The sequence below is a fragment of the Desmodus rotundus genome, chromosome 3 (assembly GCF_022682495.2).
Source record: "Desmodus rotundus isolate HL8 chromosome 3, HLdesRot8A.1, whole genome shotgun sequence".
Classification (NCBI taxonomy): domain Eukaryota; kingdom Metazoa; phylum Chordata; class Mammalia; order Chiroptera; family Phyllostomidae; genus Desmodus; species Desmodus rotundus.
This window is the reverse complement of record NC_071389.1, coordinates 12,567,478-12,590,615: the sequence shown is the minus strand read 5'-3', so window position 1 is coordinate 12,590,615 and position 23,138 is coordinate 12,567,478. Positions and strand designations below refer to the sequence as shown.

Below are 23,138 nucleotides of genomic sequence, written 5' to 3'. Positions count from 1 at the left end.
TCCCCCCCCACCCTGGCCCCCAACTGAGCTCTCCTCCTGCGTTAAGTCAATATTGACTTGATCTGGGAGCAGGGAGGCACTGGGCAGTGGAGGAGCATGAGTTTTGTTTCTCTATACCCTTTTGAATGGTTTGGTTCGGGAAGACTGGCATGTGTTGCTTTGGCAATTAAAAAAAAGAAAAGCTAATAGGATTTTTGGGGAAACGTCGACTGGGCTTTCAGCCCAGATCTCATTTCCTGAGCTTCACAGCCCGCTCTCCAGCTGCTTACTTGATATTCCCTCCCTGGTGGCTGAGCAGACATTTCAGAATTAACACACATGAAAATTCATAGAGCCAAACTCTCCCCCTCCCCTCTCAGAGCTGCTGCCCCTGCCTTGTCCAGCTCAGGCCATGAAACCTCTGTTCACCCAGCTGCTTGGGACTGAAGCAGGGACCTCAGCACCCTCTCGTCACCCCCACAGCCATCCTCCCCAAGTCCCGCCGATTCTGCCATACATTCCGGGTCAGATTGGTCCACTTCTCTCCATCCCCACCACCATCACCCTAGTCTGAGCCGCCTCCGTCACTCACCCCCAAGCAAGCCATTCTCCCTGCCACAGCCAGAGTGGTCTTTGAAAACCTAAGTTAGACCAAGACTCAACCCAACTCAGGACCCTGATAACTTCCTGCCATCTGCTGGATGAAATGCAAGTCTTAGGGGCAGCCAGCCAGCCCCCACACGGACTGCCCAGCCCAACTCTGCCACCTCACCCCTCTGGGCTCGGATAGCCCAGGCCTCCGGGTGACTCTGGGAGCAGAGCTTCCCACCTGAATGCTTCACACGTCTCTGGAACATTCTTCTCACCATGCCTCACTATCTCTTGGCTCTCAAGTTGGATGCCCTTTTCCAGAGGGGGTTTCCTTGACCTAAATCTAAGGTAGAGTCCCCATCCATCCCCTCTCACAGCTGCCTGTGCTTCTTCATAAACCTCAGCCTCCCTCTGTCACGATGTTTAGCTGTAGGAGACTGGCTGGAGCTCCCCGAGAACGGAGACAGGTGTGGCTGTTGGTTCCCTGTGAACCCGGCAGTAGCCAGGTGACTGACACGCAGAAGGAAGTTTGCAGTACACATTCACTAAAAGGGGCCGAAGGAGCAGAGGTAAAGGTCATATTCTCCCTGTTTTAAAGGGGAGACAGCAGAAGCCTGAAGTGTACAGGGGCTTGATGTCACCCAACAAGTCAGCAGGGCTCGGGGATGTCACTCCAGGCCTGTGGACCCTGGGCACAGTGCTCCCTCAGCATCCCCAGCTGCCCATCCTTTAAACTCACCGCAACTCTGAGAGGAAAGGGCTTTTCTCCCCAGGTCACAGATGGCCCGCAGAGGTCACGCGACTTACCCAAAGGCACAAGGTTAACAAAGACAACACTGAATTCACACCCTGGCTCCTCCATATGTTCTTCCTACTACCAAAAGTGACAGTCCACACATTTTTATTAAGTATCTACTAAGTGCCGGGCCCTGTGCCGGGAGCTGGGGAGGCAGAATGAACCCCAAGAGACATCCCCGCCCTTCTGGTTCCAACATCTTATGGGAGGGGGCAGGAAGCAAACACAGAGGAAAGCCCAGTTATAATTATGAATTCTGATATCGGCCTCAGAAACTGAGCAAAGTGTCTAGGTGTCGTCCCTGTCATTCCCCTGTCTCCAGGCATCTGGAAGTTTCTTTTGCCCCCAAGCCCTTCCCCAAAGCTTCCCTAGCTGGCTGAGCAGCTGGCCTGTGGCCCAAGGCTGTCAGCCTCCACCCCATCCGCAAGCGCTCACTTCATATAACCACTAGGGGGCAGTCGTACTCCATCATGTTTCTACCAGCCCAGCCCGGGCCTCAGCTCAGCTCCCACCGGAATCTGAGAAGGGAGGGGAGCGACGGTGGAAGGGGGGAAAGTGCCCCAGGCTCTCCAGCTCTGTCTAGACGAAGGTGAGAGTTTCTCAATTGTTTTTTCTTCTTTGTCTTCCTCCTACTTTATTGTCTCCTTATTCACCCCTCCACCCCCTGTTCCTCTCCCTCCTCAACATTACACAACCACTACGTAATCTATTAGGTTGGCCAAAAAGTTCCTTTAGTTTTTTCCCTTACGAGGACTCTAGTAGTGCTTAGTTGTCTTTAACTTCATTCGAAACAATTTCGTTAAATTGTATTGTGGCAGCTGTCATATCAGCGTGCATTTAAAAAGAACAGCATGCATTCAAAACTGGTTTATTTTTGTGTAACCATTTTAATATTGAAGATGGAAGAAAATATGCAACATTTTGGCATACTATGCTTTATTATTTCACGAAAGGTAAAAAACGTGGTGCGAAGGGGTGGGAACAAAAGGCAGAAAGAAAAAAAAAGAAAGGTAAAAACACATCTGAAATACACAAGATTTGTGCAGTGTATGGAGAAGGTGCAGTGACTGACCCACGTGTCAAAGTGGTTTGTGAAGTTTCATGCTAGAGATCTCTCACCGTGGTCAAACTGAGACACTAACGCAGAGCAATCAACATTATACCACGTGGGAGACAGGCAACATACTAAATATATCCAAATCTGTGAAGCTATTGGTGAAAATGAAAAATGAGTCTTTTACAGAAAAAAACTAAACGGACTTTTTGGCCAACCCACTTCTGTTGCAGTCGCCCTTCTGTTGCTATGGGTTCACCTCTTCTGGAAGTTTCACATAAATGGCATCATAGACTATGCAGTCTGAAAAATATTCCCTTGTATGAACAGCCCGCACTTTATCTCTTCATTAGTCAGTGGATGGACATTGGCTTTCTCCCCACTTTTTGCCCGCTGTGAGTAATGCTACTACGAACATTTGTGTACAAACTTTGTAACTGATGCAGCTCGCATATCATAAAATTCACTCTCTTAAAAATACTATTCCGTGGGTCTTAGTGTCCTCACAGAGTTGTGCAGCCACCACCCTACCTAATTCCAGAACATTTCATCCCTCCCCAGTCCCCCTCCTTCCGGCCCCTGGAAACCACTAATCCACTTTCTGTCTCTGTACTTGTCTATTCTGGACATTTGGTAGGAAGAGAATCACATGATATGTGGCCTCTGGTGTCTAGCTTCCACTTAGTGCGCGTTTTTGAGGATTGCCCGTGGGATAGCACGTATCATTACTTCGATCCTGTTTGCTGATGAATAATACTGCACTGTAACAGTATACCAAGTTGTATCGATGTGTTTGTCGGCTGGTAGACGTTTGCGCTGTTTTCCCTTCGGGCCAACGATGAATACTGCTGCGGCGACAATTCATGAACAATATTTTGCGTGGGCCTCTGTTTGCATTTCTCTCGCAGATGTACCGAGGAGTAAAGTTGCTGCGTCGTGTGGGAGCTCCGGGTTTAATCCTTTTGAGGAACAGCCAAACACGAGGTGCCTGCGCCGTTTTGCACTCTTCCTGTCAGCACTGTGTAAGGTTCTCATTTTTCCACATCCTCACCTTTTTTATTATAGCCATTCTAGCGGGTGTAATTGTCTTTTCATTGTTCACTCAATAAACTTCGTAAGTACTGACTGTGTGCCGGGCCCTGTTCCAGGTGCTGGAGATTTAGCGGTGAACAGGACAGGGCTGGCCCTGCCCTCATGGGGGCCCGAGACCTGCTAGAGATTTAGACAGGAAAGGAGGGACGACCACATTGGCAGGACAGGTTCAGGAAGCGGGAAGTGCTCTGAGACTTGTAGCAGAGTCACGGGTCAGGGGGGAGGGGCAGTGGTGGCATGGTGGCTTGTTGGCGGTTCTCCATCACCCCAGGAATCGGGAATCAGGAAAAGGACCCTCTGGGAAGGTGACATCTGTGATGAGACTTTAATGATAAGAAGGTGCCACCTGCTCAGCCCCGGAGGACAAGCGTCCCAAGCACAGGGACTGTGGCTGCAGCGGTGAGCAAAGTGGGGAGCTGACGAGAGGTGGTGGCAGAGGCGGGTGGAGGTCAGCCACTCAGGCCTTTGAAGGCTACCATGGAGAGTGGATTTAATCTCGGGCTTGGCAAGAAGCCATGACCGTTCTGAAGGCAGAGTGTTAACACTCTAAACCCTGGGAGGCAGGAGAGGAGGCCCCCTGACACCGTCCAGGCGAAGGGTGGTGGAGGCTGGGAGTCGCTGGACAAGCTGTGGTGGGAAAACAAACGGACTCACCATGGGTCACACGTGAGGAAGGAAGAAGAGAGAGGCATCTGCTTCCTCGGCAAACAAGCAGGGAGGCCTCAGTGCCCTGATTGGGCCCCATGGACCCACTAGGACCAGGACAGGCCCGGGACTCTCCCCTGCACAGGAGATTGCAGCGTGGCGGCCAGCCCCTGTGGCATCCTAGGTCCTACCCTCTGCACTGTGGGGGCTCAAAAGAAGACCCTTCCCCCTGCCCTCCAGAGTTCAAGCCTTAGGCCGGCCCTGCTCTAACTGCGGCTGGTCACCCAGAACCACCGCCTGATTCGGCTCCCCAAATCCGTGCTCCCCCCCCCCCCCCGCCCCGTTCTACCCCCTCGGAGCCCTTCCGGGTCCCTGTGCCCCCGGGAGTGGCCCCCAAACTTGAGTGATACATAAACAGGCTCATCAAAATAAGGATCCTCCCAACAAGACATTGTTGATTGAAACATTTTTATTACACTCTTCCTTAAAACACAAAGCTAGGTACCAATTCCTTGGGCTCCTATCCAACCAAAAAACCAAGTTCCAGGTGGAATACACACCCGACTACAAACCCAATAACATTCCCATGAACGCCATTCATTCAAAGCGCCGGATGATGTCATTTTGCGGAATCAGAATCACGCCTTGCACTACGGGGTTTTCCCGCCTGCCAGGGTGTCGATTCTTGTCTGTGCTTAGTTTTCAGCTGGAGCTCTACACCGCTGAGAGGGCGGACTCGGCGTGCCCACTTCTTCCCCATTTGGCGAGGGAAACCCTCGTGGGCGAGCGCACAGGCCCCCCTTGTCTGGACATGTTCACCCCTCTGCTGGGAGGACCTTCACAGGTCCCAGCAACCTCGCCGTGGGAGGCTCCGCGTCACCTCTTGTCAAACACATTAAAATGTACCCACATTCTACATCAAATACACATTTTTTGCAATAAAAAGGAATTTATTTGTATAACTCGGCGACTGAAATTATTTCAATGAATAGGTCGTGTGTGTGTGTGTGTTATTTTGGTGGTTGTTATTACTTAAGAGTCATAAACATTCTTTTTTCAGGTCTGAAACATCTCCCAGAACCTTGGAACTCTCCCAGGCCCAAGGGCTGAGCTCACAGCACCAGAAAATAACTGAGCCAAGCCAGGGCCCGCTCCTCTCTTTCTCCATCAGCCCGAAACAGCTAACGTGGGGCCCCGGCGCCAACCTGCCCCCAAGCACAGACCGACGTGGGCACCGCAACAGGGTGGGTAGTTCTCAGTCACACGGCCTGGGTCATAGGGGTCAGACTATGCTCCTACTCACTGTTCTAGACTGTCACTAGGATAAAAGTCCCGAATTATGGAAATCCCCTGTAAAGCCAGATTACTGGGAACTCCCAAGAGACCCCAGTTTGAAGCCCCACGGCCTTCAAGGTAAAGGTGCAGCTCCTTGGCCTGGCACTATGCATTGTGGGGCCAGCGTCCCTTTCCACGGGTTTTCCTTGCCATCAGCCCCCTACCCTAGACTCACATGGACTCAGCCCTCTCCACGGCCAGCCCCCAATCCTCCTGTGGTCTCCGCCTGGAAGGCTCTCCCTAAGGTGTTTTAGACTTATTGTTTTTACAAGTTTTAAAACATTGCACAGGTAATCCATGTTGACTATAGGAAAAATCAGAAAATACAGATACGGGAAAATAAAAATGAGTCATCATGTCACACAAAAATAACCATAATTAACTCATATTTGGTATATATAGTCACTCTCTAAATTTCAGTTTTCCCCGTGCTTACGTTTGTATTACCAAAAATGTAATGAGTGTTGTTTTCAAATGAAGTATTGTACGCAAACGAAAACTCAGAGATCACTACTATACTATACATTCAAACTCACAACCAAGTTCTGACCAGTCATACCATTTTTAGCATGCTTACTTCAGCCCTTAAAAATAAATAAATAAAATAAAACCTAACCAATATGGTTGAAGCCCCTGGGTCTCCTTTACTACCCGCCCTCCTTCATTCCTCCCCCTCCCCCAGACTCAGTCTCTTACAAATTTGGGGTTTATCCTTCCCACCCCTGCTTTGCTGCTGCTAAACTTCACATGAATTACAGGGTTCGGCATATATCCTTCCGCAACCTGCTTACAGGTCTGACGTCATTTCTGGAGGAGGGTTCCCGTGCACCCCCATCACCCGCGTTTGCCCACCCACCTTGTCACTCACCATTCTGAGGAGTGAATACACCACGGCTCCTTGATCCACTCCCCTGATGGTGGCTCTTGCAAACCGTGCTACAGAACATTCTGGCACACGTCTCCTTGTGTCTGGGGACATGAGTGTCCCTGGGATAAATGCCCGAGAGAACGGCTGGGTGGTGGGTGCAAAAGCATAACCTTCCTCTTGTCAGTTCAGCACAAATCACGATATGCCCCTCCACTGATATAGTTTTAATGGTTGTGAAGATTCTGCCCCCAATTTCTCAACATAATTATAATAGGCATAATTTTTTTCTATTAAAGTCTATGCTGTGAGGGAATCTCTTTGTAGCTTTACTTTGTGAGTATCTGTAATTATTTCTGGAGGAGAAATTCCTACAGGTAGAATTTCTGGATCTAAAGAGATATGTGTTTTCAAGACCAACTTCCCGGGGAAATCTTGAACAAACTGCTCTTTCCCTGAGTTTCCACCTCCTACAAGGGTGGAAATTTCCCCAAATCTGGCCCATGTATCTCCTGACAAACGTTTGTCTAGAATCTCACCTGTCCATACACCTTCACCTCTCCAGCCGCTCCTCCCCCAGCCAGACTCTGGGCTTCGGACTCTTCCAGTCCACGCCAAACCTTGCATGGCATTTGTCACTTCCTCATTTCCCCTACAGCTGTGCTTGCGTGTGATTTATCTTCCCCTCCAACGTCAATGTCTTCACATCAGGACCCCTGTGTGCTTCATGGTTATAAATTATGAGGAAGTGACAAATGCATGATATTTGTCACTTTATAATTTATACATCACCCAGCAACATTTTACAACAGCCACGGGAATCTACACACACAGGTTTTAAAAATATATGGAGCACTAGAAAAGATGATATAAAAATATTCTGAGTCCATGAGGTTACTGCATTTCTATTTCATTCCACCCATCTGACATTTGCTGAAAGAGCTCTTTGGGACAAGAGCTGTGCTAGACACTGGGGAAGAAGAAGCCTCACCCCCCAGCCCCTGCTCTCTAGTTCACAGTCAGCCGAATGCTGCTCTGAGCATCCTCTCAGCCAAGGCAAAAAGGGAAATAGGATGAATTGCATCTGACTCAGGATTAAGGAATAAAGGCCATTTCTGCTGAGAAAGACCCTTTATACTGATGTTAAAATACAAGAAGCCTGTAGAATTGTACACCCGAAACCTATGTAATTTTATTAAGCAACATCACCCCCATAAATTCAATGAAAAAAGTGCTTAGCAAAGTACCTGGCAAAATAAGTACTCAATTAGAGTTATTATTATTTGTGACCACTGTATTGTTCTAAGCACAAGTAATACTTTAAAGACAGATTAAGGAGAAGAACCCACACGTCAGAGGTGGTTAAAGTACAGGAATATCCTGCTTGGAAAACATGCCCTATCTTTCAAAGAGTGGAAGGAACTCCACTGTCAACCAGAAACAGTTTATACAGGTTGGTTCTCTGCACAGAAGTTTAAAAAAGGGGGGCAGGCTCAAGAAACTGATCTAAATGGAAGGCAAACTATAAAGTCAATGGGATTAACTGCAAAAGGATATAAATGCTGAAAAATTAAAAAATAAAGTACAAGGGGCCTCTGTCGCTAGGGGCTGCTGCATGCACCTGCATTCTGGACGACGTCCTTAGCGGCCTCCACAGATGATGCTCCACTATGCGTGCGGTCCCTTCCGTCCTTCGTTACCTTCCAGGAGCCCCCACGGTGTACTGGTAGGGCACCAGTCAGCACGGGTCCTTCTGGGGAGGGGACCGCCAAGGCAACCTGGGTAGAAAGTGTCCTGCTGGTTTCCTGTCAGCCCCAGGGAGGAGAGCCACCGGATGCCTACACAGTCTCACAGTGTGATTGGCATAATAACGTCACTCCTTCTACCGGCCTAACCACACACTAATTCGGCCAATATTTGTTTACTCTTCATTTACTGAGTACTGACCCCATGCCAGGAATTCAGGCTAAATCCTGGCAATATTTTGGTAAATAAAAGACGGGGCGACATTTCCGGTATTGCTGGTAGAAATGTGAAATGATGTAGTCACTTTGGAAAACGGTTTGTCAGTTTCTTAAGAAACGGAACCTGTACTCACCGTACAGCCCAGCAGTTCCACTCAGAGGCGTCTAGGTGTCTGCCTGGGCAAAATGAGAACGAATGACCCCACAAAAACCTGTAGGTGAATGTTCATAGCAGCATTATTCTACAGACAAAAACTGGAGGCAATCAAAAAAATCAAAAATGTGAGTGGATAAACAAAACCTAGGACACCCGTACCGTGGAATACGAGTATCAATAACAGGAACGAACCCGATACACACACCACACATGAAGCGCCCCGACTTCACAGTCAGTGCGAGACGCCAGACACAGATCCCACGTCCCGTGGTCCAGCACCCAGCGCACCCGCGGCACTTCCAGAAAAGGCAAGACCAGGCAGACTGAAGGCAGAGCGCTGATTGCCTGGGGGGAAGGTGAAAGCCGGAATGAACTGAGGGATCTTCTCGAGATGATGAGCATTCTGAAACTGGATTGTGGTGGTGGCCCTGCAGCTCCGTGAATTTACCAAAAACCATGCACTTAATGTGAGCGAATTGTGTGGTATGTAACTTCCACCTCCATTAAGAGACAGGACAAAACAAAGAAGACACAGTCCCTACATGTGTGGGCTGTATAGCCTAATTAGGGAGAGAGACAACAGATAAGTAACCAGGCAACAAAGTGTAGAATTACAAATTCCGACAGAATGAAGGAAATGCAGTGGGTACCATGATAGAGGAGAAATAAAAGGGGAACCTCCTTAGAGAAGGTGGCTGGGGAAGGCCTATCTGAGGTGACATTTGGATTGAGACCTACGTGCAAGAGAAATGGGGTGGGCACTCCAGGTGAGAGCTGTACTTTTACACGCATTTTGCAGTGTTTCAAAGAGGTGTGGTGACCTGCCAAGACCACAGGGCACACGCGCGATGGGGTGGGTGTTTAAAACAAGGTCTGCTGGTGCCTCCCTACCAGTGTGTTCTTGCAGTGTTTGCCAATGCCAGTCACACACCAGCAGCCTGGCATGTCCACACTGGCCTGCCTTTGCCCAGGTCTTGGGGCACAGCGGGTAGTGGAGGCACCTGGGCACGTGCTAGGTGAGAAGGAGGCCGAGGTGTTCCTGCAACACGTGCCCCACTCAGGCTCAGGCAGTCCGGGGTGCCAGGGGAGTCACAGGCTCCAAGTGGACCTGCCTGACCACGCCTCCTCCTCTCTCTGTGCAGGACCCAAGGGTAGAGCTGGATTCAACCCCCCACAATGCCACTTCCTAGCTGTGTGACCTTATCTGTGGGATGAGGTTCTATGGGATGAGGTTGCTGGTGTATAGGAAAGAGAAGATCTGGGATTAGAACCCACATCCACCTGGCTCGAGTCTTCCCACTGCCAGGTTGAGTGGCTTCTCACAATGGGCCTCCCTGAGGGGCTAGTTCAGCATTCTCCGTCCTGGTCCCACATCCAAATCAGCCAGGAGCTTTATAAACTTTGGGACCCACCCCCAGAGAGTCAGGTTTGATTGACCTGAGGCGGGGGCCCAGGCACCAGTTCATTTTAAAAGCTCCCCAGATGATTCGAATAGGCTGCCAGGGTTGAGAATCATGGATTCAACCCCTTCATTTTATAAATGAAGAGACTGATGCCCAGAGATTCTGAGTGACTATCCCCATCCCCAAGTCCCCCAGCCACTTGCAGCTACAGCTGTGCTTCTAAATTCTCCCTTCTGCTCAGAGTGAAAGAACTGTGATCCGGATATATAAGCAACAGTTCAGAGGAGATTTGAAACCAGACAGAGATGGGTTCAATCCTGGGTTGCCACCTATGGGCTGTGGGACCTGGGCAAGTCACTTCTCCTTTCTGACCCGACAGTGTATGCAGAGAGAAGGTGCTCGTTAAACAGGCCACGTCCCCTAAAAGAGACCTTCAGTGCAGTTAGGCATTTATTGAGCACCAACTGGTGCCTGTCTCTGGGGCTGAGGAGCTGGGGTCAGAGCCGGGCTAGGCAGGGTGGGAGGTGCTACGTAGCAGTAAAGCAGGGGGCTGGCTGTGTGAAAGCACAGGTTGGGGAGCCCTAGTCAGAGTTGTGATGAGGCAGGGGTGCCTTTCAATGCCTTTCTCCTGCCCTTACCTGCAATCCCAGCCCAAAGCATGTAGCTGCATCCGTCCAAAACACCCAGGATAGGGAACAGGCCCTCGTTTGGGACTGCGAGGCCCAGATTTGCCACACAGGCCAGGTCCCCAGGAAAGCTCCTAAGAACAAGAATATTCAGGCCTCAGGACAAAAGCCACTTCCCTGTGTGGCAAGGCCCCGCCTGGCTCTGCCACCCCCCAGCTCAGCTCACCCACTGTCCTCACTGCCCTGGGCACTCCAGCCACTGGAACCTTCTGCCTGTCTTCCTGTCCTCTTCCCATGGCTGGGTCTTTGCACAGGTTGTTCCCACTGCCTGGAGTCCTCCTCCCTTCTCTCTTGACCTGGGCAACTCCATCTTTCCCTCTCAACTACTTCCTTGTTTACACCCTGACCTCCCTACTACGTTGACCATCTCCAGCACCAGGCATCTCTTCCCGTGTAACCAATCACAGTTCCCTGACCCACCTTGGCCTGGCCCTATACCCTATCCCATTTCTCTACGACCTGACTCCAGCTGTCAGCCAACAAATTCACATCACAAAATGTTTTTGGTTATAATCAACATCTCTTCCATTTATAAAAATGCAGTGAGGTAGCTGCTCAGTATTAAAGCAAACATTATAAGACATTGATTTTAAAAGAGAAATCAAAGCCATTAAAAATAGATAGGCCCTATCTGGTGTGGCTCAGTGGATTGAGTGCCAGCCTGTGAACCAAAGGGTCGCTGGCTCGATTCCCAGCAGGGCACATGTGAGAGGTAACCACACATTGATCTTTCTCTCCGTCTCTTTCTCCCTCCCTTCCCCCCTCTCTAAAAACATATAAATAAAATCTTTTTTTAAAAAGATAGGAAGAATTCTATCAGGCATCTAGACTAAATTAGGTAGTGAGGTTGAATATATATATCAAAGAGCTTCCTGGCAGCCATGGCAAAAGGGGAAATATATTGAGTTAGAGTAATTTCTAGGGTGAGTTGGTCCCTTGAAAAAACACATCGTTATTCCCACCCTGGCTGGTGTGGCTCAGAGGATTGAGCACCAGCCTGCAAACCAAAACATTACTGGTTTGATTCCCAGTCAGGGCACATGCCTGGGTTGCAGACCAGGTTCCCAGTTGGGGGTGTGTGAAAGGCAACTGATTGATGTTTCTCTCACACATTGACATTTCTTTCCCTCTCTTTCTCTACAAATGAATAAATAAAATATTTAAAACACACACACACACACACACACGTCTTTATTCCCTTAGTGGAGAAGAGCTGTGTGAGAATTGTTTACTATTGGCAGGGAAGGCCTCCAGGGAAATGGTTTTCCACTCTCTCTGCACTCCTGTGCCCTCTGGCGGTGCCCCTGTGGGCACCCCAGCTAAATCTCAGGGATTTTTGCTGCTTCACTGCTCCAGCCTGGCCTACTTTCTCAGCTACCTTTCCCCGGCTCTGGGCTCTGCAAAAGTAGCAGGTCTCCCATCAGACTTGGGCCAGGTGACCCCAGTGGGAAAAACTTCAGAGGAGATTCATAAATCAAAAGAGGGACTAGAACAGATAGCCTTTCACATCTGGTTCAGGTCCAGCCTTTAGAGTCTGTGAATCTGTGTCTGGGTAACTGAGGGGCAGCCTGGACCCCCACCACGACTCCAGCTCCTGTGTGGTCCTGCAGAGAAAACACAGTTGAGTTTAAATCTCATGACACAACTTAAAATCCAGGCATTACCCTGGGGCAATAACCAGTCCCACCCAGCTTCAGGTTCTGAATGTGAACAACAGCGACATGGAATGTGGGGCAGTTTCAATGACAGTGCATGCCGAAATTTTATTTGTGTATGCCCCTACCTGATCACAAGCAGAAAGGGCCTTGAAACTGCTTACAAAAATCAAATAAAACTATGTTTACCAGGAGATTAAAGTAGTAGATGTTATCTCATCCCAGCTCTCCCTTGCCAGCTGTGTGATCTTGGGCACGATGCTTCCCTGCTGTGAGCCTCAGCTTCCTCATTTGTCAGCTGGGATAATATAAATTTATACAGAAGAGTACTCAGCACAACACATTTTACTAGTTGTTGTTATTATGTAATCTCATTTTTTGTTTACCAAAAGGGAAACTGGACAAAGCTGAGCCACCTTGAGGCTAGTCTCAGATCCCCACTGGATTAGAAACACCAGTTCCTTCCCCTCTGGGGGAGGGGGGGAAAAACCACTGAAAAACAATTTATTTTAAAAATTTTTTTAAATGATTTTATTTATTTATTTTTAGACAGAGGGGAAGGGAGGGAGAAAGAGAGGGAGAGAAATATCAATGTGTGGTTGCCTCTCACACACCCCTACTGAGGACCCAGCCTGCAACCCAGGCAGGTGCCCTGAGTGGGAATTGAACCAGCAACCCTTTGGTTGTCAGGTGGGTGCTCAGTCCACTAAGCTATACCAGCCAATGCTGAAAAACAATTTAAATATTAGTTCAATTCTTTTGAAAATGTTAAAGCAGATTTTTTTCATAATCTCAGTAAAACTTCCTAGCATTCTTTTTCTTCTCTTTCTTTTTCTAACCTTCTCCTCCCACCCCAGCACTGTTCCCCACCCCTGCCCCCCATGTCTGGGTTCTGAGTCCCTCAAGGGCTCTCTCAAAGCTCAGCCTGCACCGGCTCCTACGTCCTTGGCCCTCTTCCCCAGCCTCTCCTGTCTTTTCCACCCAGTGACCTCTGTCCTTTCTCTCCTCACTTGTTTTTCCTTTCCCTCCACCCATTACCCAGATCCACAGGACAAAGCCCGGCTGAAGCTGCCTGACCTGCAAGGTTTCCTTCCGCAAAGAAGGCAGGGAGGCTATCAACAGGTTAATAATGTTCTTCCTCTCACAAAACAGACACACATCTGGTAATACGGCTAAATGCAGAACCACATCCAGGAGTTAGTTAATATCTGAGCAGTGGGGCTTTTTCCATTGTACTCATTCCTGGATTGCATCATTTTACAGTAAGCATGTATTTATTACATTTGAAATCAGAAAGCAGATGTGTTTTATTTTACTTTTGAAATTAAGTATGGAAATCAGGGTAAAGGGAGAAAACAGTAGGAAAAGTAAAGCAAAAGCAGGGATAACGTGAGTATCCAAAATATGTTCCATTGGTCCTGTATTTAAATCATGGAAAGTGCCCAGTATGGGGCCCGACACACACTCGGTAAAGAGCAGTTATTGTTCAGGGCTTGCTGAACCTCCATTCCCTCACAGAAACTCAAAGGGCGCAATTGAATCAGAGTGGCTGGTAACCCAAGGGGAAGGAGCTCAGACTGAGACATGTTGGTCCCCAGCCCCACCCCAGGCGACTTCTCTGCAGGGTCGGATGAGTCAAGAAACAGTCTGTTTGGGTCTGACGAGCTCTGCCTGCTCCCTTCCCTTCCAGCCTCCTAATGGGCTCCTTCCGATGTCTTCCTGACCACATCCTCTTAGACAGGCTGGTGTGAGTATGTGTGTTGTCTGTTCCTAGAGAGTTTGGAGATCCCCCGGTGAGCTCTCAACTGCAGTTTCCGTCTAGTTTTGGAAGACCAAAAATTAAAAAATTCAATAGCTCTTATAACGTGTCTCATTCTGCCTGCATGCCTGTGGGACAAACTGAGGTTTGTCCAGACTCTCTCTGACTTGGTACATGGCACCAGTCTAAAAAATGCACCAGTCAACCACTGAGGACTCTGGGCACCTACTGTATACCAGACATTACCACACACCTATTCTGTACAAGGGGATGACACAGGGAAAACAGATGAAGAATGCCAATACCAATTCTTGCCATGACTAAAGGCCTGTAAAATGTAGAGGCCTGCAAAAGGCCTCTCCACAAATTCTGGTGAATCCTGAGGCTGGATTGACTGGAGAACACATCTAGACTTAAATGTCAGGTGCCTCTGAGACCCGCCCTCTCTGAGGCCTGGCCAGAGCCCTGGGTCACAGTGATTGACTGAGAACAGTCAATAAGGGGTCAATAAGAATCAATGAGACTCAACTTGAGAAATGAATGTTGTTGGGACTGTTGAGAAAAAGTCTCTATTTCTGGCAGCGCTGTTGAGAGACTAGGACGCACGGCTGGGGCTGCTAGCACCCTTATTGTGGCCGTGAGAGATCCTGCCAGAGAATGAGGCCGGCTGAGAGGGAAAGGTCCTGAGAAACAAAGAGAGACGCTGAATCCTGATGACATCATCTGAGCTCCTTGATGGAGCCAGGCCTAAAGCTGGTTCTCCCCCTGTATTTTCCAGTTTAAGCTGCATTTCCCACCGTTTTGATACCAGGTGCTCCAACTCAGCAATCGCTGTGCCTCCCTCCGCCCTGCCCGCCCCCAAAGGGACCTGAGTATTTGGAGGAAGCACCCCTCACCTACCAATCTTTAGGAGTCGGACAAGGGAAACGTGTTCTCGTGCCACACAACCGCCATGCCTGTGTCAGAGAGCACATGAGTCCACAAATGTCAGCAGAAGCAGCAGGATGCCCGCGCAGGAGCGAAGTCCCCTCCCCTCTCTGAACATTAATTCTAACTTGCAATAGGGGGCGGGATCATAGTAGATACTATGTAGAGTCATAGTATCTACTACATAGGATTGTTCCCAGAAGGCTGTGCGGAGGAGGTGAGCTATGAGGATCCCTAAGGCGCTGGGGGTTAGGGTCAGAGTTGGCAGCCAACCTTCTCACTTCTTTCCCCCTGGGCAGTGTAAGGCCAGGGACTGCCTCTGCTGGAGCGGCCTGGCGGGATGGAAAAGGCTCAGCCATAACATTGGGAGGCTTCTGTTCCAGTTCTGGGGCTGTTGCCAATTCCAGAGAGCGTTTTGGGCAAGCTCCTCCCCACTGACGGCACACCCCTTTCCGAGGTGAGGAAGCCACGCCCCTCTCCTGTTTTCTTCTTCGTGGGGCCAGGGTCCCATCTTGCTCACTGCTGTGCCCCCAGTACCCAGCCCAGTTCCTGCCTCGCTGAGACAGCGTTCCACAATTACCCTGTGTGAGTCAGTAAAATGTAGTGAGGGTATGTGACCTTTCTTTTTTTTCTTTTTGGAACATGTTGGACTAACGCAGAGAAAAACGCAGACCGGTTCTGAGGAGACTTAGCAAACTAAGCACACCCCTGTACCCATCCTCTCCATCCTGAAACACCCCGAAGTCTCCCTGGCGCCCCCTTTTGAGTTATTTCCTCCAAAAAGGTGACACTAGCCTGACTTCTGACAGCATTAATTAGTTTTGCTTAGTTTTGAACTTTATATAAATGGATGGATGCTGAACGTTTTCCAGTGCTTTAAGGCTTGCCAAGGGCCCACAGGAACACTAATTCAAATCTTCAAGTGTGCAGAAAGGTGGGCAGGCATTACAAATCCCACTTTACAGAGGAGAAAACTGAGGCTCAGAGAGAATGGAATCCCCCACAATCACCTTGCTGGCAAATGGAGAGCAGGATAACTGGGTTCCATGTTCTTGTCTCCCTGGGTCTCAGAATGTCCCTGCAGGCGTCACACTGAGATTCCCAGGAAGATTTCTGAGGACTGGTCAGGAATCTGAAACCAGTCCAGGCCTGGGCAGCTGGTGTAAGTCACCCAACCTCCAGGAGGGAGTGTCTTGGCCAGAGAAGGTCTGGGCACCTTCAGGGCATGGCCCAACCCTCTCCACCGTGCTTCCCTGTTTTGCACTCAACACGCTGTGAGTTTTGACAGGTGAGACTCCTCCCGGTGTCTTTTCCTCCACATGGAAGAATTCAGGGTGCTGTTGAACGGAAGGGCGAAGAACTGCCTGCCCACGCTCCAGGTTGCCACACATTGCCCAGGAGCAGACGGTCCTTTTTGGAGCCTAGCACTGTGGGCCTAGGCCTCTCGTCTGCATTCTGAGTCACCCTGAGCCAACTCCTGAGCAGGGTTATTTATTGTCAGCTGTTCCTACTCCCCCCCCTGGTAGTAGGTGCCCTCTGTCCTAGAATCCACCTCTGTCCCCAGCCAATTCAACACCCTCTTACTCCCCCACCTCATAGCTGGTAAGCAAGATTCCAACCAAGTCTTTCCTTCCAGCCCATGAACTCCTATACATCCTTCAAAGCCCAAATCCCACCTTTTCCAAGATGCCTCTGCCTCTCCTGAACAATCTTTATTACACCCCTACACATTAGTTTCTCTTTCTCAACACAACACAAATATAGTTGACTGCAAAGTCACACAAGTAAAGCACACACACTTTTACTACACACAACGTTTTCGTCTCTCTTCCTTGCAAACTGGGCTGCACACAGTGTACCAAATCGCAGCCTGGGCCTCATGTGTGCACACCTACACACGCACACACCACACCACGCAGCCACCAGGATTTGGTCTCTGCCTGTTTACAGCAGAGACAGTCTCTTCCTACCACACCAACATGCATGTACAACAGGCCCCAAATGCACCACTCACACATCATACCAATACATCAACACCATTTTGTCTGTGCCTTCCTCCCGCACTCAGAACACTTCAAGACACGCATGCAGACAGTTTCTCCCCTGGACATACAAACACACATGCCCAGAGAGCCATCGGTCCTTCTCTCTGCTTCCCTCACACCCCCTTCTCTCAACCCCTTTCTCACTCTGACACACACACACACACTCACTCACACACGGAAGCACGCAATAACAAACCCCAAATATAGTCAGTCTCTGTCTTTCCGTCACAGAAACACTCAGGCACGCGGGATCCATCCCTCCCCCGCTTTTGCTGTTTCTCCTCTCCTCTCCTTTCTCCTCCCCTCTTACACACACGCACTCCACACAAACACACGCGCAGCTGCAGCGCCCTGGGTCACACTCCCGTACAGGCGCCAGGCATGAGACAAAGGTCGCCGAGGCTCCCGGGGCCGCGCGCCCTGCACCGCCGAGCCGCTCCCCGGGCTCCGCCTTTCCCCGGCGCGGGTCTCGGCTAGGTCTGGACCGGGCCCCCGGAAGTCTGAGAGCCGGTGGGCTCCTGCGCTCCGGGGCCGCAAGCCGCTCGCCCTACCTCCCCGGCGCGCGGAGGGTTAAAGCGCCGGCGGCGGGAAGGGGGTGGAGGGGGGCCGGCCTCCGGGTGTGATTGGCTTCGCGGCCAGGGCCCCGCGCCCCGCTATTGGCCCCTGGCCGGGCTCGTCCCCCCCCCCTCCCGGAGACTGGGCGCCAGAGCCGCGCTCGTCCGCGGGGAGCCGAGCGCGCCGCCGGGCCCGCGAGCAGCGCAGTCGGGGGAGTGCGGCCGGGAGCCGAAGGCCACACGGAGCGGAGCGCGCGCTATGGTGAGTGCCGCGATGGCCCATCCCGGACGGTGCCCGACGGCGACGCCGATGTCGTAGCAGGGGCCGGCCCGGTTCTCACGGGGCTGGGCGCGGGCTGCAGCTCTGAGAAGGCGTGGAGTCTGGGGGCGCGCGGGCAGGGCTCGACTCTCCGGGCGGCGCCGCGCTTGGTTCCGTCGGGGGCGGCCGCGCCGAGCTTGGACCTGGCCGGATGTGGAGAGCTTGGGGTGACTGAATCGGTTCGGTTGTAGTTCTGGTCTGGGACGTCCGGAAACCCCTGGACCTGGCTAGGCTTGGAGACCTCGTTTTTCCAGCTTGGGTCCGGGGGGGTTGGGGACAATTCCGAAGAGGCTGGATCCGTTGGACCCGAGTTTCTCGGGACTCCGGGTCGGTCTGGGGCTGAGGCTCAGCTTGGGGCATCGTGGGTGGCCGTGCCAAATGCGTTCAGGGGGCTAGGTCGGGACCCCCTGGAACTACCGATCCTGCTATGGCTGAAGGAGGTGGAGAGTGGAGGCTGGCAACCAGGTTGGTTGTGGGCAGAGACCAGGGGACTCTTGGGAACCCTGCGCCCAGCAATCTGGTCTCCCCAACATCTCCCAGTGATGGGTTCTCAGAGGAGGGAATAGGCAATGGCATCAAGGAGAAGGGAGCTGGGGAGGGATATTGGAAGGAGGTTGGTTCTGAAGCCCCAGGGGAGAAACCCATTTGGTCCAGGCTGGGCTTTTTGGGGCTGTTTTAGGGAGGGACCTATCTCTGGACGGAAAGCAAAGACCTTCCAGTCACCTCTCTGGGGCCTGCTGATTGGCTCTCAGTCCTGGGGGCCAAGGCCACCTACTTTTGTCTTTGGTTCCTTTCCCCATGGACAGGCCCCTCTGATTCTCTCTGTGCCCAATGAAGTGGGCACAAGTCACCATGCAGGGCCCGAAGTGGGCATGTGCCGGTGGTGATGGTGGCTACCAGACCTAGGGTTACAGCCACCACTTCTCTGTGGCGGTGCTGCCAAGCCTGAGGGGGCCCAGGTGGGCGCAGGACGGGACCCCCTGCAGACACGAAGAATCCACCAGTGTGACTCCTCAGGGCCAACTCCTTCTCTGCCCAGAGCTGGGGTCCTTACAGCACCCCTTTTCTCCTCCCCCACTAGTGTCTGCCTCCCTCTCCACCTCAACTTGCCTCTGCAGGGTCAGTAATAATGAAATTATGGCTTGACTCCACACCCAAAGGTGCTTAGAGCTCATCCTGGATCTAGCCAAGCTCCCCGGTCAGGAACCTCTCCCCGGGAATGCTCTGCTTGGACCCTTTCGGTGGCAGAGCTCACTCCCTGTGGACCAGCACTTGACTTCAGGTCTCAGAATATGGGCAGTAAAAGGGGGTGAGACTTGGTGGTCATATTATCTACTCTGCCTCCAAGCCCAGCCTGACTTGTTGATCAGAAAGAAAAGTTTCTCTTCCTTAACCCCTCCCCACCCCCCCAAGAGAGGTCACCTTGACTTGGTGACATTTTTCAGAGCCTTACAACCTCAGACTCCCTCTAGCCTGTCCAGGAGACCCCAGGCTTTGGCATCAAACAGATTTGGGTTCCAATTCCAGCTCCTCCATTTCCCCACAAGTTTTATCCTCACCTCTGAGTACCAGTTTCCTTATCAGTGAAATGAGGTGAGTTTCAGCTCACAGGGTTGGTGTGGGGATTTGGTGAGATAACCCAGCTCAAATACAGCTTAGGTTCCTTTCTTGTACAGCCTTAAAGCCCGAGTTGAGAAGTTCTGCCTGACATCTAACCGATTTGCTAATCTGGAGAAGGGATTAAAGTTTATCACGTAGTAGGGAGAAAAAGCAGCCAGGAATACTAACAGAATTTTTCACTTGTCCATCATCCAGCAAAGGTTTATGGAATATTTAATGGTACGTGATACGCTAAGCCCTGTGCTAGGGAGGAGAAAAACTGTCACAGACACGGCGTTCAGGAAGCTTCTACCAGTCCGTATGTGCATGAACCCTCAGGCGAGGTGACACATCTTTGGGAGAGTAAAGACCTCACGCCAGGCCAGGGATCCCTCCTGGCTGGAGAAAGGAGAGAAAGTGTCACTGAGCAGGTGGCATCCGAATTGGAAAGATCATCGAGGCAGGAGGACATGTGAAAAAGCACAGGAAATGCTCCTGGAAAGGCAGAATGGGGCTTACCTGGCACCTGGGCATGAGAGCCAGGGAAGAGGAGAAAGTGGGCAAGGGAAATTGCTGGGTCCAGAGTCTGAGGCTTAGGCTGGCTGAGGAGTTGGAGCTGCACTATGGATGGTCGACCCGTGTGTGGGTGGGGTGGAGGCTGCTGTCAGGCCGCCCACCCCTCCTCCCCTGCTCCCGTCATTTTGGTTTCCCTTAAACACTAGTCTTTGTGCTCATTCCTAAGGTGGGGGCGATTCAGGGCTGCTAACGTGTTTATTCCTCGGATCTCCTGTTCCATGGGGCTTAAACAAATCCAGCATTCCCTCCTCTCCAGCATGGCCAAGTTTCCCCTGGCCCCCGGGTTTCTAACAGGATTCGGTTGGAGAGTGTGTGTGCTGTTTCCTGTTGTCCTGGCTGCATCTCCCTGATGGTCCCCAGCTCCCCACCCAGGTCTCTAACCTCTTGGCAGGTAGTCAGCGCAGTTCTTAAAGGCCTCAAGTGGAATCCCCGCCCCTTGCCCGCCCAGTGCAGGCTTGGGATGAGGGTTCTGAGCAGGCTTTTTCTATCTTCTGTGTCCAGTCATCCTCATGCCACTCAACAGGCACAGAGAGGTGAAGGAGATTGTCCAGGGTCACACAGTAAGATAGTTCCAGAACAGCCAGGATGTTTGGCGGGTTACCAGGAGACAGGTTGAGGGGGAAAGAGGTCCAACCCAGGGTTTCCAATCTACTGTTGTGGCACCTTGAGAATGTTCCTCCACGTTCCAAGCCCAGGACTGAGCTTAAAGCTGCAGCTGAGGGGTGGGAATCATCTTTACTGTAAGAGACTGAGTTGAGGACAGGGTCTAGCTACTAGGTTTGAATCCTGGGTGGACCACCTACTTCCTGTCCAACTAGGTGGGGCAGATTTGCTCCCTTCTCAGGAAGCGCGTGTGGGGTTCCCAGAGCACGGGAGGACTTTTCTCAGGCAGCCAGGTCTGTGCTGGTAACTGGGTTACTCACTGTGTTTCCTTGCATTGCTACAATTTTTGGTAAACAGGCATGTTGTCAACTTTTGTTAAAGATAACCACATTGTTTCCCAGAAAGAATTGGAGAGACCAGGACTTATCAGGGAGGAACACGATTTGAGGGGTAAGAAGGCAACAGCGCGGGTTTGGCAGAAAGTTTCAGGCATCAGCCGAGATAACCAGCTTGGCTAAAGTCCACACTTTGATGTCTGTAGTGAGGGAAGAATCAATAGCAACTATTTAAGACTTTTTGTGTTTGCTCCCTATTTTTTCCCTTTCAGTTAACTAAGGTAAGCGCACCAGCCATAGTTGAAGTGCTTCATTCATCCATCCATTCGTCCGTCCGTCCGTTCATTCACCAAGCAAATTTGCCTGGCACCATCCATAAGGCTTTGGGGCTGCGGTCAGTGTGAGGGAGACGGATAGGTCTGTCTCCCACAGTCTGGCAGGCGGGCAGATGTGGAGCAGGAAATTGCAAGTGCAGTTGCTGTTACCAAGGAGACACACAGGGTGTTATGGAGCAGATAGGGAAACCTGGCCTGGGGATCAGAAGAGGCTCCCTGAGGACGTGACATTGAAGCCGTGGCCTAAAGAATGAATGGGACCTGGAGAGCATTCTGGGCAGAAGAAGCAGTTATGGGCAAGATGAGACAAAACGTGGTGCGTTTGAGAATTAACTCATCTGGAGGCCCTGAAAACAGGGAGGTGGCCTGGGGCAGGCACATCTAGGGGGAGTCTTCTTAAAGATTTGGGGCTCCAGCCCTGACGGGTGTGGCTCTGTGGGTTGGGCGTCGGTCTGCAAAGCTAAAGGTCACCAGTTCAATACCAGTGAGGGCACAGACTGGGTTGCTAATTCCATCTCGCATTGGGGAGCATGTGAGAGGCAACTGATTGATGTTTCTCTCCCACACAGGTGTTTGTATCTCCCTCTTTGCCCCTCCCTTCCCCGTTGTCTAAAAATAAATAAATAAATTCTTCAAAAAAAGATTTGGGGTTTCATCCCAAGGGCTGTGGAGAGCCCCTCATGCTCAGAGTGAAGGGAGGTACGTGGCGGATGCGCCGTTTGAGCTGGTCACCCAGGCTGCTTCGTGGAGAATGGGGGCAGGGGGCGCTGGAGGCTGGGAAACCAGCTAGGAGGCCGCTGGGGTAGCCCTGGGAGAGACGACAGTGGTGTGCCCTCTTTAGTCACTACTCTCTCCACCCCACACTACACCCCCATCCTGCTGCCCAAAATGGGCAATAAGGAGGGAAGGCCCTGTTCCCAGAGGCCCCACAAAGCCCCTTTCCCTGTGGACACGGACCTTCTTCTCTGCACCCTTTCACACAAACAACCAGCAGGGCCCGGGCCTCAAGGAACTCCAGTCTGTTAAGGAGAAAAGCCAAGTTCCCAAATGCCTCTGAACAGGGTAGAAAATGATAAGAACCCCCATGAGGATGCAGCTCCAGAGTCAACCTGGCCATGGGTGTGTATCAGGGAAGACTTCCCAGAAGAGATGGCATTGGAGCCTCAGTTAGTGGAATGGCATGTTTCTTAGGAGCCAAGCTTTGGAGAGGTTAAAATAAGGAGACATTCTCCTGTCCTTTAAAGAGTTACAGTCTGTGGGACAGAGTTTAATGAACAAGCAGTGCTGATTGAACCCCCCGTCTGGGGCCTGGAGGGTCTGTCCTTTCCTGACCCCCTGAGGGCAGGGATGGCTGGGATATCTGCGGGCCTGTCCTGGCTCTCGGAGGGCTCCTGGGGCTTCTGAGGGGCCATATTTCTGCAGAATATTCAAGAAATTATCTGAGGGAGTATCTAACTTCAGGACCCGGAGACAGGGAGGTGGGCCTGGCTGCTCGATCTTAAGACCATGGAGTGCTTGCGTTAAGAGGGGATTCATAACTATCTAATTCCAATCCTCCATTCTACAGGTGGGAAGACCGAGGGGCGAAATGAGCATCCGGCATTAAATGTAACCTTTTCAATCTTCACACCAACCCCAGAAAAGTGGGTTTATCCCCATTATAGAGTTGTAAAAGCAGAGTCTCAGAGATCACTTGGGGAATTAGAGACTGGAACTAGGCAGTGGCCCCTGATTCCCTAGGATTCTAGCTTCATTCCCAAGCTGCCACTCCATTCAGCAGAAACCCCGCCTTCCTGGGAAAAGTACCCGGGACCGGGACCGGATGAATCATTAGGCCCATTAGGCCAAAGGCCTTGGTTGCTGA

The 23,138-nt window shown here is 51.2% G+C and overlaps 1 protein-coding gene and 1 long non-coding RNA gene across 3 annotated transcripts in view; one reads left to right on the top strand and one right to left on the bottom strand.

Moving 5' to 3' along the window:
• Nucleotides 1-13,549: 13,549 nt before the first annotated feature.
• Nucleotides 13,550-16,216, bottom strand: LOC123479085 (uncharacterized). The gene is made up of 3 exons (XR_006654574.3): nucleotides 15,919-16,216; nucleotides 14,882-14,937; nucleotides 13,550-14,040 (listed from the first exon to the last, which is right to left on the bottom strand). It is a non-coding gene; the product is annotated as an uncharacterized lncRNA (long non-coding RNA).
• Nucleotides 16,217-17,330: 1,114 nt separating this feature from the next.
• Nucleotides 17,331-23,138, top strand: part of ECE1 (endothelin converting enzyme 1) — a 94,166-nt gene continuing 88,358 nt past the window's right edge. For both annotated transcript variants that reach the window (XM_053920158.2, XM_053920160.2), the window contains exon 1: nucleotides 17,331-17,769. In XM_053920158.2, coding sequence (XP_053776133.1) covers nucleotides 17,767-17,769 — 3 coding nt within the window. In that variant the 5' untranslated portion in view covers nucleotides 17,331-17,766. The remainder of the gene's footprint in view (nucleotides 17,770-23,138) is intronic.